The sequence below is a fragment of the Osmerus mordax genome, chromosome 14, assembly GCF_038355195.1.
Source record: "Osmerus mordax isolate fOsmMor3 chromosome 14, fOsmMor3.pri, whole genome shotgun sequence".
In the NCBI taxonomy this organism is placed as follows: Eukaryota; Metazoa; Chordata; class Actinopteri; order Osmeriformes; family Osmeridae; genus Osmerus; species Osmerus mordax.
The window spans coordinates 9403798-9420047 of NC_090063.1; the positions used below are offsets into that span (position 1 = coordinate 9403798).

General features: G+C 43.3%; 2 protein-coding genes across 2 annotated transcripts in view; both read left to right on the forward strand.

The window, feature by feature from the left end:
* LOC136956747 (sorbin and SH3 domain-containing protein 2-like) overlaps nt 1–5642 on the forward strand; it is a 54487-nt gene extending 48845 nt beyond the window's left edge. The window contains exons 22-24 of the mRNA XM_067250721.1: nt 1475–1512; nt 1753–1859; nt 2835–5642. Coding sequence (XP_067106822.1) covers nt 1475–1512; nt 1753–1859; nt 2835–2896 — 207 coding nt within the window. The 3' untranslated portion in view covers nt 2897–5642. The remainder of the gene's footprint in view (nt 1–1474; nt 1513–1752; nt 1860–2834) is intronic.
* A 1685-nt stretch (nt 5643–7327) lies between these two features.
* Nucleotides 7328–14918, forward strand: LOC136956542 (PDZ and LIM domain protein 3-like). The gene is made up of 7 exons (XM_067250454.1): nt 7328–7480; nt 11068–11219; nt 11872–11956; nt 12207–12394; nt 13597–13723; nt 13951–14063; nt 14447–14918. Exons 1-7 carry the CDS (start codon nt 7388–7390, stop codon nt 14634–14636), a joined length of 948 nt encoding a protein of 315 aa, XP_067106555.1. The 5' UTR covers nt 7328–7387; the 3' UTR covers nt 14637–14918.
* Nucleotides 14919–16250: the final 1332 nt, after the last annotated feature.

The following is a 16250-nucleotide window of genomic DNA, read 5'->3' on the forward strand; positions in this document are numbered from 1 at the left end:
CCCCTTCCATTCTCTCACTCATCTCCTCTTCCTCTCTCCTCCTCCCCCGTCCCCACCTCTCACCGGCCCTCTCCTCCTCCCTTCTCCTCCCCCCTCCCCACCTCTCACCTATCCTCTCCTCCTCCCCTCTCCTCACCCCTTCCATTCTCTCACTCATCTCCTCTCTCCTCCTCACCCCTCCCCACCTCTCACCCTTCCTCTCCTCCTCCTTCCACCTCTTCACCCCTCCCTACCTTTCCTCCCATAGTATCAGCCCCTCCGCCATCCTCCCCTCATCCTTCCTCCCCTGTTACACAACAGACTCTTCCACCCCCTCTTTCCTCTCCTCCTCTCTCCTCCTTTCCACCTACCTCTCCCCTTCTCCCGGCCTCCTCCCCCACTCCCCCTGTACCCCTTCCAGAGCCTAGGTCTCCTAAGATCAAGGTAAATGGAACGTAGTCGTGCTGAGAGTGGAGATGATGATGATGATTGACAGAGTGATGGCCGCTTTTAACCCTGCAGTAAATCCACTCCATAGTGTGTCATGTTTTGTCCCTTGACTGTTGGAAGGTGCTTATGCAAGCATTTTAGGCATGAATGGGATTCTGTGTTATCAGAAACAATAACTGTCATGCTGTGACATATTATAAGCTAATTAGTTGGCTGTTGTCAGAATCGTACTTGTGTGTCTAACGTAGCATCTACAACCACAGGCAAGACTGTGTGTGGGTATGTTTGTCTTTCTGCTTGGATAGACTGGCTGCATGGACCTTTGTGTCTGTCCTCTAAGGTTTTTTATGTCCTCTACGATTCTCTAAGGTTCTTTAAGGTTCTCCAAGGTAAGATGGCTGACTAAGGATTGTGCTTCTTTCAGCCGGCTTTTAAGCACGACCTTGTGGTTGAGGGTAAGCCCCCCCGTAGCCCCGTCACAACCAGGAGGTCCTGTTTGTCACCTGTTAGAGGTCGAAGGGTAGGGGGGTGTGGCTTTCTTACCCCATTTTGTTTGACACTAGCAGCAGTGAAGGATGTGTAACACAGAGCCAATGGGATTTGAGTATTCTAATACATCCCTCCCTCCCAATTTGGTTATGCTGGTGTGTACTGCATGAGTTGTTGACTGATCATTGATTAACTTTCTTTATGATGTTTTTTGTCCTCCTAATTGGGGATCCTTTTTTGCTAAGGAATGGGTTTGGTCTTTTGTTTACTGATTGGTTGCCTATCATTTCTTGTGTGTTGTATGTGGGCCTGTCTTCTTGGTAAAGGTTGCTGTCATGAAACCAAACGCGAGAGGATAAATGTCTGGATTTTTCCCTAACAACCCTATAGTTTTTGATGAATTATGCCCCCAAGTCAATGTTTCACACATACATATACTGAACATTTTTTTCTCTCTCTCTCTCTCTCTCTCTCTCTCTCTCTCTCTCTCTCTCTCTCTCTCTCTCTCTCTCTCTCTCTCGCTTTCTCTCTCTCTCTCCTTCTTTTTCTCTCTCAGCGTTTTGTGCAGGATGCCTATCACAGTGGAGGAGACCCGTAAGTAACAAGAACCTCGTCAACACACCTCATCCGTTATCCTTGTCTTCAATACAATAACATGCTCATTCAGAAAAACTAAAAACTTTCACAGACACTTTCATCCAAAGCGACAGACAATAATCAAGGATCAGAAATGAACCGCTTTCTCAGTGGTTAGAGCCAAAGAACAGTGTTTTTACCTCACAGTTATGCAACAGAAACATCATGTCAGCTTTCTCAACGGCGGTGTCTTGGCAGGTTCCAGGCCCTGTACAACTACACGCCACGCAACGAGGACGAGCTGGAGCTGAGAGAAGGAGACGTGGTCGACGTGATGGAGAAGTGTGACGACGGCTGGTTTGTTGGTAAGACGAGTCGGTCTCGTCCCCTCCCCTCTCTTTTCTCGGAGTAAAAAATAGATTGATCGTCACTCGCTTGGTCCGTTCTTCAAAGCAACTGCTGTTATCACCTATCCAGTCATGGGAACTCCCTATTTTAAAGATGACTAATGACACATATATTTGAACGCTATATCGGGTCCAAAAGTCTGAGGCTACGAGTCTAGATACTTCTATTTCGCATATAATACACCCAGTCTCAGACTTTTGGACCCAACTGTATATATTTGATATTAAAATGCTGAAATTGTCTATGAAAACACCAACACCAGTACTCAGACACCTCTACCACTTGGTAGAGCTGAAGCTTCTAGTTCTGTTGTTCACCAGTGTCCTAAAATAACTCCTTCCTCCCTCAAACTTGGAAATGTCCACTTAATCTGTTTATCGCACACAGGGTGCACCATCCTCAGCTAAAGGCTGATTGTAATCATAAAACATTTTAACTTTGACCCCTCCAGTTCCTTGTTATTCCTTCCAGCTTCTTCAGGATATTTTCTTTCTGCGTTTGTGAATTGTTGCCAAATTGAATGTATCTTAATATCCTGGGTTAGCTGGCGGGAAGGTTACGTTGCTGCTGGAATGGTGATAATAGCCACTGGTAACAGCTGGCGAAACTTTAACTTTGACCGGTTAATGTGGAAGCTATGTGAGCTGATGGGGCTTGTCAGTCATTTTGCAGTTTGGATTCATTTCAAAGTATGCTTACACCATGGTTCACGGCCTAGTCCACATGGTATGACAGTAATAAGTGGGATTTATAACTAGGCTAATCGGCTATAACATTTGTTTATCTTTACATAAACTGACATACAATGTCATACAAGATTGTGACTGGTATTTCAAATTGTTATTTCAATGACAAGTACATATTCTCTTTCTCATTCCCACTATCTCTCTGCCTCCCAACCCCTCTGCTTCCCTCTCTTTCTCTGGAACAAGGGACTTCTCGACGGAGCAAGCTGTTTGGCACTTTCCCAGGAAATTATGTGAAGCAGCTATAATGAAGAGTTTTTTGCCCCTGCCCTCCCCTCCATGAGACCCACATAAATCTGTCAGATATTAGTAGGGACAAACAACGCCCCACCCCACCACCCCACCCCTCCCACACACACACATACACACACACACATACAACCTGCTGGTTTCACATGGAAGGATTCTTAGCTCTAACTAGCCATCTTTACCGGATGTAAATGTATTCCTCATGCAGTTACTTATTTTTAACACTGCAGCTTTTGTATTCCAACCAGTGACCTTTAACCTTAGGTTTTATGGGGGGGTGTAAAATGAAGATGGCCTAGCAGTGTCTGCAAAACAATTGGACAGTGCACTTATGAAGCAATCATGAAGAAAGGGTCAACCCTTCTAAGTTGTTACATCCTCTTCATCAATTCATTGATTGAAAAGGGATTGTACGGTTTCCTTTCACAGGCAATAACTATACGTTTGTTCTGACTGTCACTGTAAGTTCCGTTCTGCACTGGAGGGTGAAGATGGCACTCAAAGGCTGCCGTGATGCCATCTTGCCAGTATAATAGTCCTACACGTCACACAAATATTTCTAAAAAAGTGTATTTACTCTTGAATAGTGAAGTATTGGAAAAAGTGTCTCTACAGAAGGTCATTGTTCTTATTTACGTTTATCTGACACTGTTACAGTAGGTGAATTCAGATAAGGAAGCTAGCGAGACAACGCGATAAAAAATGTGTGAGAATCACCTTGGATAGTGGGAAAGAGAAAAGAGAGATTCACACCACTGTCACAAACCTGCAGCCATTCCCTAAGAAAGAAGACTGGTGGGGATGGATATAGATATCACAGTCAATTCATAAGGAAATTGTTCGAGGGATGTTTGTAGTTGAGCGTATAGATAATACCTTAACGTAATATTTCTAACATGCTTAGTGGAAGTCTAATTGTGTTGCTCTGTGTGAGAAACTGCATTTGAAATATTAGGCGGAGCAGTTTTCAAATAGTTTTTAACCTGGAGTTGATAGACTTGGTAATTATCTGTGTTTGAGCATTTTTCCCACAAGCATTTTCTGAGCAGACCACCACTGCATACATGGTTATTGTTGATTTTGGGTGGATTTGAAAATGTTGGAACAAAGTATGCAAAATGGTTGCCCAGTTTTATATGTAAAATATATTTATGATGGGAAAAAATGTATTAAGTATAGTTTTAAACATCTTTTTGAAGTGTCCAGCAGCCACAGAGTAATGCAAGGTATACACACTATCTCTGTATACTCAGTGTATTATATTCTTGTCGAAGTGCCCTAAGGTGAAGTGTACTTTGCAACCAACAGCAAAAAAAGACCCTTTCCTTTTGGGAAATTGTATTAATGTATTCCTGTGAGGTTTTATTTGAGAGGTTTGTTGTTGAATATTACATATGACACGAGGTTACTGTAGCTAATGAACATTCATTTAGTTGCCTGTGTCCAAATGTCATGGTTTCTGTATTAATTTAAGAATGATTTGGGATAAATTAATAGCATTTATTTGAATATGACAGCTACACTGACAGATTTTTTTTCATTAGATTGTGACAGTGCCCTTTTGCCTGCCTGAATGAATGATAGAATGACAGTATAATAATGTATTGTGGTAATAGGCATATTGTCAACTTGGCTTTATTGTGTTCAGCGAATATGATTTATGACCTTCTTTGGCCTTTTTTGCGTTTAAATGAGTATGCATTCACAAAGGATGGACACTGACAGTAGAACAATCGTTAAAGCACCTTAATATGTCATTTTTTCTTTTCTTTTTTCTTTTTGTCTCAGTTTAGTTCTTTGTTTTTCTCCACCACTCATTCTATCCACCACTGTCCCTGGGTTTGAAAACACGCTGTGTGTAACAGTGTTTTTGTATGCCTTTTGTATGAGAGCTGTAAAATGGCAGACGTTCACTACTTTATAAAGTCTTCTTTATTTCTCACCCACCATCTGTTTGGGTTGCCTTTCTTTCTGCAGTTTCTCCGTTTTTTCGTACCTCATTCTTCACCAGCTGTGATCAAACCTTTTTATTGAAAGAGAGAGATCAATCAACCGCCCAGTTCTCACACTCTTGTCTTAATTCTGTACTGTACATCGTACTCATCAACACCATTATCATGAGACTGGGCTGTTTGAAGGTTGGGTCTGCTCTCTCATGAACTGTCCAGGAGAAGGTTTGGTAACTGCTGGCTTTTCATCTCACTCATATACCATAACATCCTTAAACATCCCCTCAACACACAGCTGACACAGTAAAAACAAAAAAAACAGCATTTATGCAAAATGTCATGAATATAGTTAGAGTTATTAGGAAAAGTTTTTTCAGGGGACAGTGAAAAGTGTTTGGAATACATACCAACAAGGTGTTAAGGAAATATGAATTGTACCATTTTAACAAACTGTTAATAGTCAGTCTTTGCTACTACATTGGAGGTGTGGATTGACAATGTTAGACTACAGCTCTGGAAAAAATAAGAGACCACTGCACCTTTTTCTTTCCTTTTAAAAAAAGTTGAGAAAGACCATTTTGAGTGAGGAACAGAAGGGTGAAATTTAAGAGGCCACTGCTAATTTTACCCCACTGTTCCTCACTCTAAATGGTCCTTCTCAACTTTTTTTTCCAGAGCTGTATACTCCTGAGGAGAATTAGGCTCTTCATAGTGTTTGTATTGACTATAGAAATAGCTCCCACACTCAGTGTGTCTGTGTCTCAAGCTCAAGTGGACTAAACACACTGGTGCTGGTACACAAGGGTCTTTCTACAATCTTTCTCTATTCACTTTTGTTTGGGGGGGGGGGGGTTTATGGAACTTTATTCCTAATAAAATCTGCCTGATCAAATGGTTTTCACTCATCTTGCATTCATAAACAAGGATAGTTATGCTTCAGCAGGTTTAACACAAGTGGGTCAATAATTTATCCAAGGTTTAACCACATACACATTCTGTTGATCTGATAATATGTAATTAAACAATGTATATCCAAGGTAAAACAATGTATATCCAACATGGCATAGTCTGTGAACTAATAAGTATTTGGAGTCAAATTCTTTCAGGAGGGTGTTAGGTTTGTTTGTTGTCAAAGGGTTTAAGTGTGTGTGTGCGTTAGAAAGTGACTCCATCCTTTGCTTACCAGTTAGTGTATGAGTTGCCTTGTTCATAACCTGCCGCCATGGCAACCATATAAACAAACTATGAGCTCTGCTAACACACGTGTTTCTGAAAGTGGTGAGCTCTGTCATTCCAGAAGACTGACACTAAGGGAAAAACGCATAACTTAAACAGTTCAATTATGGGAATTTGCACTAAAATCATTATCCCTGTATTTGAGTTGGCACAGATTATATGGAAATAATAATGATTATATAAAAGAAAAAGAAAGCTTTCAAAATTATGATAAAGGTCTTGCTCATTGTGTATTTACATTTTACTCTTGCACATGTTTGATGTTTTCATAATATGGGAATTTGTTTGTCCCAGTCAGGCCAGTGAGCGATGCAGCCAGAAAGTCCAATTACCTTGGGGGGGGGGGGCAAAAGAGGTGTCAGGGAAGAATTGCCTTATTAATGTAACAAGAACTTCATCAACCTTATTTCTGTTATACACAGAGAAAAAGTGTGAAAGATCCAATACCCCAGCAGAATGTCACACGTTCAGGTCCAGTTCACACCAACACCAAAGGGACCAAGGAACAAGAAGGAAGACGGAAAGGAGTTCAGGGGGAAAAGGCAGTGAGACTGAAAACCAAATGAGGGGAGAGAGACTGAGGCAGCAAGAGACTGGGGAAGAGAGGGAGAGGTAATGAGGAGAGAGAGAAAGAGTAAGAGAAAGAGATATAGAAAGACAGGGAGAGCGAGAGAGGAATAGGGAGAGAGAGGAAGAAAGAGCCTAGTGGTGAGCCCTGGGCCCGGGCCAGATCAATAGGGGGTGGAATGTGCCTGGGGGACCTCCAGGGCCTCAGCACCAAGCTGCTCCTCCAGACCAAATAAGGACAGGAGCAACAAGACCGGTCCACTACCAGAGGAGGCCACCCTCGACTCGCAGCTGCCCGGGGATGAGAAGAGATGCGTGGGATGAACTCTCTGGGAGTCCGGCCTCCCTCCACATTACTTGTGGAGATCCCAGAGGAGGTATTTATGAAGGGAGACAGGACCAGAATAGGACAGAGCTACTGCAGATCACTGCTCACGAGTTGGAGTAAGAGAGAGAGATGTCACAGTTTCATCGAGGGTGGTGGAACGAAACAGTGAGTTGCAGCAAGTTTAAGAGAGAGAATGAGAAAGAGAGAAAGTGCACTGGCCCTTGAATCTGTCCAATGACCTCACTGTGGGGGCGGACTCTCTCCTCCCCTTTCCCCCTATCTCCCCCCTCGCTGGTTAAAAGGGTGCATGGCTGTTCTGCCCCCTTGTTCGTTACTGTGGACCCCGTGTTGATCAAACACACACACACACCACACACACACACACACAGGAGGAAGCAGAGGAGAGAGACATGCCACTCAATGTAGTACTGGAAGGGCCAGCCCCCTGGGGGTTCCGACTGACGGGAGGCAAGGACTTCAACCAGCCCCTGACCGTATCCAGGGTGAGTTGTGGGTTAGTTTGTGTGTGATTGTGTGGAGCTTTTTTATTTGTGCAGTTCAGCACATTGAAATAAATGTCCATGGTCAACCTCTTTCTCTTAGCTCTCACCACCCCTATCTTTATCTCTCTCTCCATCTCACTTTTTCACCCTGTCTATCTTTCTTCCATCTTTTTTTCTTCCTCTCTCTCTCTCTCTCTCTCTCTCTCTCTCTCTCTGTCTTTTGTCTCTGTCTATCTCTGTTTGTCTGCTTTCCTCCCTCTCTCCCTCCAGTCCTCCATGCTTGGCTCACTTCCATGTTAGCCTCAGTTGACTGTCTGATCTGGGATGAGAAACAGCAAGGCACAGCTGTCATCAGCTATCTGCCATGTCAAGTTTAGGTTTAAGACCCTGTGTGTCTGGGTTAAGGGTCCTGGTTGTGGGTTTAAAATCCTTGTTCTGAGTTTAAGGTCCTGGGTCTGGGTTTAGGTCCTGGGTCTGGGTTTAGGTCCTGGGTCTGGGTTTAGATCCTTGTTCTGAGTTTAAGGTCCTGGGTCTGGGTTTAGGTCCTGGGTCTGGGTTTAGGTCCTGGGTCTGGGTTTAGATCCTTGTTCTGAGTTTAAGGTCCTGGGTCTGGGTTTAGATCCTGGGTCTGGGTTTAGAATCCTGGGTCTGGCCTGCTGAGTCTCTTATCCCCAGCAGATCGTTCATGTTTGTTTGCTAGCATACTTCAGCCCTGACACCTGTGTTTCAGCAAATGTCCACAACTTGGTTAGAAATAGCAGTTTGCATCATGCACAGTAACATGCACACACACACACACACACAGAGAGAATCCCAAGCAGCTGGATCAACAGAGACTACTGGGAAAGGGTTTGAAAATTGAATTGTATCACAGAGGACAAACACCTGATAATCAGTTGGTCACTCATACAGAAATAGAAATCTGCATCAAACATACTTACATAGATTTCCAGTCGTGTGGGGACTGGAACATAATGCATCGGCACACACTGATAAAGAAGGATTTGGAGTTGACGAGTGTGTAGTCATTGTTTAGCAGTGTGTGTGTGTTTTCTCTGTGTGTGTTTGTGTGTTTGATTATTACCTTCATTTGGGAATTTCTGTTCACATTTAGCCGTGTGTGTCCACTTCCCACCAGAAATGTGGAGTTACAGTAATCCCTGATTGGTGTACGTGAGTGTGTCTATATTGGGGGTCTGACACAAGGATTTGAGGCTGGAGGCGTTACTGGTTAGCTGTGTGAAACACAGGCCTTGTGGGACCACCTCACACCTGTTGTGTTGGCAGACACTCGGCACTTCACTGAGCTATGAAGGCAGGATGAGACAGAGATGAGAGGGAGAGATGGAAGGGGGGAGGAGGGGTGGAGATGGGAAGGGAGGACACATTTTGGGAGGTTAGATAAAGAAGTATGGACCTGTTAATGACTACTTTCTTATTTGTTCCCTTGTACTGTATATGAAATTGGAAATGATCTCTGTGATGAGAATCAGACAAGTATGCTCCGTAAGTAATCATCAGGTTTTCTAGGCCAGGGCCTAAATGCAATGGGGAAAAAGTCTCAGAAGGAATCCATGCCTGTAAATGTAAATCACAGCCTCCATTTATGATCTGATTCATCCCACCAGCTTTCTCTATCCCTCTCTACTGCGTTATTTATAATCAGATGACCTAACTCAAACCTCAATGTAATGTCCCCTGTGTCAGCCTCAGTCTCTCTTAAAGTTCAACTCTGCTGTTACGTACTGCTATCGCAATCCAGCAAGGCAGTATTACCCTCTTCCCAGTGAAGCTACTGTCAGCAGATTCACACTCCCACCCTAAACTGACTAACCCCCCTTATTACTATTAGTAGCAGGTTGATAATGTACTGTAGTGGTGTGTCAATTACTATGAATGTGTTCATTAATAATGCAGATCATTTGATGAAATGTAGAAAAAAGGCAGATTATGACTGTGATATGGGAGATGGTTTGGTTTCAGTGAAAATAATAAAATGGGCTGGTCTTAATTAATGAAAGAGGAGTCTGAGTTGAGTCTTGAAGATTGAAATAAAAAATTATCTGATTTTTTTGCAGTCAATTACCAATTTCCTTACAAATTACAGATAATAAACCTATCTTACGCCAATGATACCGGAAGATAAGAGCGTCAGGCTATTTTTACGTTTGAACAAGTAGAAGAACAGGCCTAATACTGCTTACAATTGTAGCAGTATTAATTGGTCCAATGTATGTTACTTTTGCAACAGACCTTAACCAAATTCCAATTGCAGACCAGGTTAGATCCTCATGATGCAAATTCTGACAAGCCTTACTCTTCTTGGCATAGTTGGACTCAAAGTTTTTAGAGAGTTCAGAGCACAAGGAGTGTCCTGTGTCTGAGGTGATTGGTCAAGGGGAAAGTGAGGTCATATCATCTTTCCCCCTTCCATTCATACTTATGTCTGAGCTGGAGTTCTATGTTGGTTCACAAGATGTTAATATTATTGTTCTGTATAGTTGTCAAGAAGGGCTGACGGTATACTTCTGATCTGGTGGGCAAGAATCTGCAACAATAAGCTGATTATGTTACAACTATGGTTGGAGTGAACACCTGCAAGAAAGTAGCTCTCTGGGAACAGGGCTGCCCTGAACAACATAATGTAGGTTATCTGACAATGTGATAAGAAGAATGTGAATACATTGTTGATGTGTTTTGGAAACAGACATAGACAAGTGTCTATCATCTACTGTATTCTGCACAGAAGTTTATCAGGACAACACACTTATCACGCAATTGTTCCTTACCCAGTATCCAGTTTCCACCATCCCCATTCTGTCTGGAAAGTATCCTTCGGTGGGAAGTCATCTTTGTTTATTCAGCCTGGACAAAGTAGGAGAAACAGTTTACATGCAGGCATACCAGGGAAGGCAATGGAGTCAGACACACTCACAGAGAATGTTTCTGGGCCTTAGTCCTGGACACACTTTTCAGCCACAGGACAATCTTCTTCTTTTTTTTTTACATTCTTGTCATGTATTTACAGGTTTACTGTTCTATATTGATTGACATTCACTGTTGAATATATGAGTGGTACTATATACAATTTAAGTTATGCCCTTAAATAGACCTCTATTAACAAGATTTTGCCAGTCATGTTTAAAGAGCCTGGATGCCCCAAAGAACACAAGAAAAGCCACACAGATGGCAAGAAGAACCAGAGAAAGAGAAGGAGGATGGATGCAGAGGGAAAGAGAGACAACATGCCTGTGTATTTTAGTCAGAAGGCTGTCCTCAGCTGTTTGTGTAACTGTGACAAATACAGCTCTGTTAGACCTATTAATAGGTTATTTGCTGCATTAGACACCTGGTCTTCCCCCCCCTCTCTCTCTCTCTCTCTTTCTCTTCCTTTTTTCTCTCTCACTTCTCTCTTTCTCAGTTCCTCTCTCCTCTCTCAGACTTCACACTGTATCTCTCGCTTGTCCCTTTCTCTCTGTCCCCATCTCACCTTATTTTTACCCTTCTCCTACCTCGCTTCAATCTTTCTCCATCCCTTCCACTCTATCCCATCTAACTCCCTCTCTCTCTATCCCACGCTCCCTCAGATTACTCCGGGCGGCAAGGCGTCCATGGCCAACCTGTGTCCGGGAGACCTGATCCTGGCCATTGAGGGGGAGGCGGCTGTGGACATGCTGCACTGTGATGCCCAGAACAAAATCAAGGAGGCCACTTACCAGCTCAACCTCAGCGTGGAGAGGTCAGCAGTGGTATCTCACGGGGTCTGGGCACACAGGACACAAGTCTGAGACGTACACACACACACACACACTCAGGGGACAGACATTTACGTGTATGAATGCTCTTGTGTTTACTGGGCAATACTGTGCGGGCGGACATGATGTACATATATTCACTTTTGATCATATCTGTCTGTCATCTATCATACACTCAGACGTGCACTTTGCACAGTGACCACTAGGTGGCGAAAGCATTATTTGTGTGACTTCCTTTTCTGTGAATCTATGATTCACTGCAGTACATGTACAGAATTGTTTCCCAGGTAAAGTTAATCTACTGGAAAATCTTCCAGAATAGATTTACAATGAGCTGTTACATTCCTTAACTTTGATTCATACCCTGCTTAAATCATCTGAAGTGAAGGATCTAACACACACACACAAACACACATATTTTTACCCTGGTGCATACCAGTACCACATATATCCAGAAACACACACACACAATCATAGTGTCCTTGAGAGCTGGTGTAGAATGTTCAATTACAACAGGCCCCAGCTCAGCGGCCCAGTTGTCACGTAAAAGTAATCTGCAGGGGTGATCATGAATCCACTTGCGGTTGTGGGAAAACTGACCGCTTCCCTGTGATCTTTCTGTTTGTCTGTTCCCAGGCCAGAAGTCAGACTATGGTCACCTCAAGTCGCAGAAGATGGCAAAGTGAACCCTTTCAAAGTCAATCTGGAAGCAGAGCAACAGGTGTGTGTGTGTGTGTGTGTGTGTGTGTGTGTGTGTGTGTGTGTGTGTGTGTGTGTGTGTGTGTGTGTGTGTGTGTGTGTGTGTGTGTGTGTGTGTGTGTTAAGATTAAGAGAGAGTGACTGAGGGGGACCCCAGTTCCCTAAGGACCCACCAGTCAAAGTAATGGTAATCACAAAGTACCTAAAACGACCAACCATAGTACAACTTCCTGACCAATCATCCTTCTTCCCTACCTTCTCCTACCATGCAGGAGTTCAAACCCATCGGTACTGGCCACAACCGCAAGGCTCAGCCCTTCGTGGCGGCGGCCAACATCGATGACAAGCGTCAGGTGGTCAGTACGGCCTACAACACACCCATAGGACTGTACTCCTCAGGCAACATCCAAGATGCGATGCAGGGACAGATGAAGGGTCTTGTTCTCGACAAACCTGAGGGGTCAGTGACGTTTTGTTGTGTTATTACACACACACACACAAACAGTGACATATACTCACATATAGTCACACATAGTTACTTACACATCCACCGGTCCTATTTATAGGAGGACTTTTAACCACCAAAAAGATATGTCTGTTTTACTGTCTGTCCATTTGTTGACTCGAGGCCCACCAGTTGCCTCTCTGTCAGCACCCTCTGTCACACCCCTCGTTTCAAATATTCCAATATGTCAGGTTTCCAGTAAATAAAGTGGATCTCATTAGACTACCAGATACATGGGGTTTCACCAGTCGTGTATCACCCCAGCCCGCAGGAATGTTATTTCCCATGAGGTTCACTTGGAGCTGCTTCTGAAAGTTCATTCATCTCAGATATATGTCATCCTACTGGTACAAGTTTGTGCTCTGCATCGATGTTATCCAGCTGAACAAGTTTCAGCAAAAATCTTGCAGAAGTTTCTAATAACGCTTTGAGAGTGTTTAATAATCGCACATAATCTTTAAAAACAAAAAAGACTTGCTTGGTAGTTAAGATATCATAAATGTGATGGGAATGGAAGTGGAAGGATGGAAATATGTCTTGGCCACATACAGCATCTGCTGTTAATTTATAAACAACACTGCATACATATGGTATACACAAGAACCACCAATGTCTTCTGATCTTCTCTCTTTCCTCAACTGTCCATTCTCTCTGTTTCCTCCCTCTGTCCTCCCTGGATTTCCTTTTATGGATGCCTGCTCCGGTGTTGTATCAGTGTCATCTCAGGCTGGCTGCTCTGATCTGATGCCCACGATTACCACAAGCCCCAGGGCATGGTGGTCAAGAGCATCCCATCTGGCATGCATCATTGCTCAGTACAATGTTAAGCCAGTCTCTCCTGGGTTTGGGAGGTGAACTGGGTGGTCTTTGGTACCTCAGGGCTCAAAATGATAAATTAGATATGAGGGGAAATTGTTGTGAACATTGCTGCTGTAGACAGACAGGGATTTTCGGCAGTCACAGCTGTCGATGTGAGTTAACGTTGTGTATGTGCGTGTGAGTGTTGGTCTGTTTACCTCTGTGTGTGTGTGTGTGTCTGCGTGTGTGTGTGTGTGTGACTTTATGACCAGCCCTGCATGACTACTCACCTGAGGATGTGTGGTTGCGTGTGACTATATGACCAGCCTTGCTGACCTGGAGATGTGTTCTCCCTGTAGCAGCAGGACCTTGACCTCCATCGAGGAGTCTGATGTGTACCGCATGCTGCAGAAGGACCAGGAGGAACCCCAGGAACCACGACAATCAGGCTCCTTCAAGGCCCTGCAGGACTTTGTCGACAGTGATGGAAAGTTATAAATGTCCCCTCTTAATAAGTGGCATTAAGATCATTTTTCGATATATTTTTATGCTGTCCAGCCCACCAACCATTTCTAGCAATTACAGTCACGACACTCACAGTTCTGATACATGACAGCCTTTTTTGGGAAAGGCACTAATTGAGTTTAGACATTTTTTTTTGTACAGCTGTAATGTCTGAGAACTTAATTGAGCATTTTTCTTATGTCTTGGCAGGCACCCGCCCCATTGTGACAAGGACAGTCAGAGCCCCCACGACTAAGCCAGCTCCACCCATTGGCAACCTTCAGAAGCTGCCTCTCTGTGACAAGTGTGGGAACGGCATTGTGTTAGTACAACCTCATTTAGCCACGGGAAAATCATCGGGGAAATAAACTGAATCATAATAACATACAATACTTACTAAAATGCATTGTGTCATTTGTAATCAAATCAAGCATCTTCTTATTATGCCATTTATAAATCAAGTGATTCATTAAATTCATAGGTTGCTTCTTACATTTATCCCTTCTCCCTTATCATCACATACTGACAGATATGTTTTCAGGTACAGTATCCGGAAAATATGTCATCCATCTCAATTCTTATTTGAACTGACATCCTGACTAATTGCTTGTATTTGTGCTGTAATCTGACAACCCAACTCAGGAAATCTGACAGCCATGCTCATGCTCTGCTATTTTCTCTGCTCTATCTCTTCCTGGTCCACAGGGGGACAGTAGTGAAGGCCAGGGACAAATACCGCCACCCCGGCTGCTTTGTGTGCACTGACTGTGACGCCAACCTTAAACAGAAGGGCTACTTCTTCGTGGAGGGGGAGCTTTACTGCGAGACCCATGCCCGAGCTCGTACGAGACCCCCGGAGGGTCACGACCTCATCACCACTTACCCTTCGGCATAGAACCTCAACATCCTGTACCCTCACACCTGCAGTGCCCTCACACATACCTTTCCACTCTCTCTTTGACTCACACCAACACCCTACCTGTGTCTGCATACCCTCCCTCTGTCTAACTAGGTTGCCAGAGAAAACCTGTTTTTACTTGTACTTGCATTTTGTTATCATTTGAATGCTGTGTTTTTCACATAATCCTGAAGTGCACTTGTGAATACACTTGTCTCTGCTGTCTTCTTTTAAATAAAAGGGTGTTGGCCCATACTGTGGTAACCACAGATGTAATAATTTATTAGATTAGTGTAGTTATCTTGTCTTTTTTATCAGACCATCATCCCTCAGTTTGGAGGGGCAAGGGATGATGTATGTGGATGTGGGTGAATGAGTGGGGAATGGGGGGGGGGGGGGGGTGAGAACATCCAACATTTCAAAGGACAGGCCCCTCGTTTGTACAGCAGAAAAAGGATTAGGTTCCTAGTGCAAGACGTCTGTGGTTCAACGCACATCTCAACTCGCATGTGACATTGGTGCCAAACAGCAAGGGGTGCCCCTCTATGGTATGTTCCTCGTGGGGCAAATGGGATAGACATTATTTAAAATACCACTTATATGGCTCTGCATACTCAAAAATAGTAGGGTAAAGAAAGGGCAAGTTATATTTGGAAGACTGGGTTAGTATAAGCACCTTCATGTGGACAATACTCTTTAACTTAATGGTAGACTTATGGTTGTGAGATACATTTTTGTCACATAAGGACAAAACCCCTTCCAGACATCAAAAAATCGATGTCTAAGTAAAAGCTGACAGAAAAACTGCTGGCTGCAGTCTATTATTGTGACACTAGGTGGTGATGTACAATAATTAAATAACCTTTGACCAAACATGTTCTGTTGATTGGCAATTAGCAGGCAATTAGCCTCTAGAGAAGGCAGACATCTTGATTTCAACATGCCAATCCAGATCAACTAGATATAATGCAACAACAACACATATATATCTAATTATAATTTAATTAATATGTATATAATATAATCTTGGGTTAAATGCATGCATGTTTTATTGTACAGACTATAGATCTAAGTGGCTTTGGTAGCCTACCTACATTTCTCAGATCCCAATTGAGTTTCTCACCTCAGCATCATTATGTCAAGGGTGAGTGTAGGAGGTGGAACCAAGGGCAAGGAGACCAACGCAAGACAATGACCAGTTTTTTAACCACAGACTTGCACAAACATTTATGGAATTTGAGAATTTCCATGGCAACGGTGAGATAGGAAACATCGCGTCGATTCGTGGACAAAATATAGGGGTAGACTAGCGGTGAATTAGCCTAAGACGTCGCTTTGCATCCCTAAAAACATTCAGTGCTAAAGTGCAATGTATAGAGTGCAATGTATAATTTATTTCAAGGGTATTCTAGTTTTGACCTGAATTTGCTATAAGTCTCAAACTAGCTAGCTAGTTTCTAGCTAGCTTCTAGCTAGCCTCAAGTCGGCGTCACACTATACTGTGCACTGGAGCTTTGCTTCTTATCAAGGTTCAATTGAGCGTTAAAGCAAAATACATTTCTCGCCATTTGTTCATGTTTGGAACAATTTCTCATCTACAGTGACCGTGAT

What these genes read in the sequence shown, in the direction of transcription:
- LOC136956542 (XM_067250454.1), top strand. Translation starts at nt 7,388, where the DNA reads ATGCCACTCAATGTAGTACTGGAAGGGCCAGCCCCCTGGGGGTTCCGA. An exon ending in CTCAACCTCAGCGTGGAGAG is followed by an intron (nt 11,220 to 11,871) that starts GTCAGCAGTGGT and finishes GTCTGTTCCCAG; the next exon opens with GCCAGAAGTCAGACTATGGT. An exon ending in AAGTGTGGGAACGGCATTGT is followed by an intron (nt 14,064 to 14,446) that starts GTTAGTACAACC and finishes CCTGGTCCACAG; the next exon opens with GGGGACAGTAGTGAAGGCCA.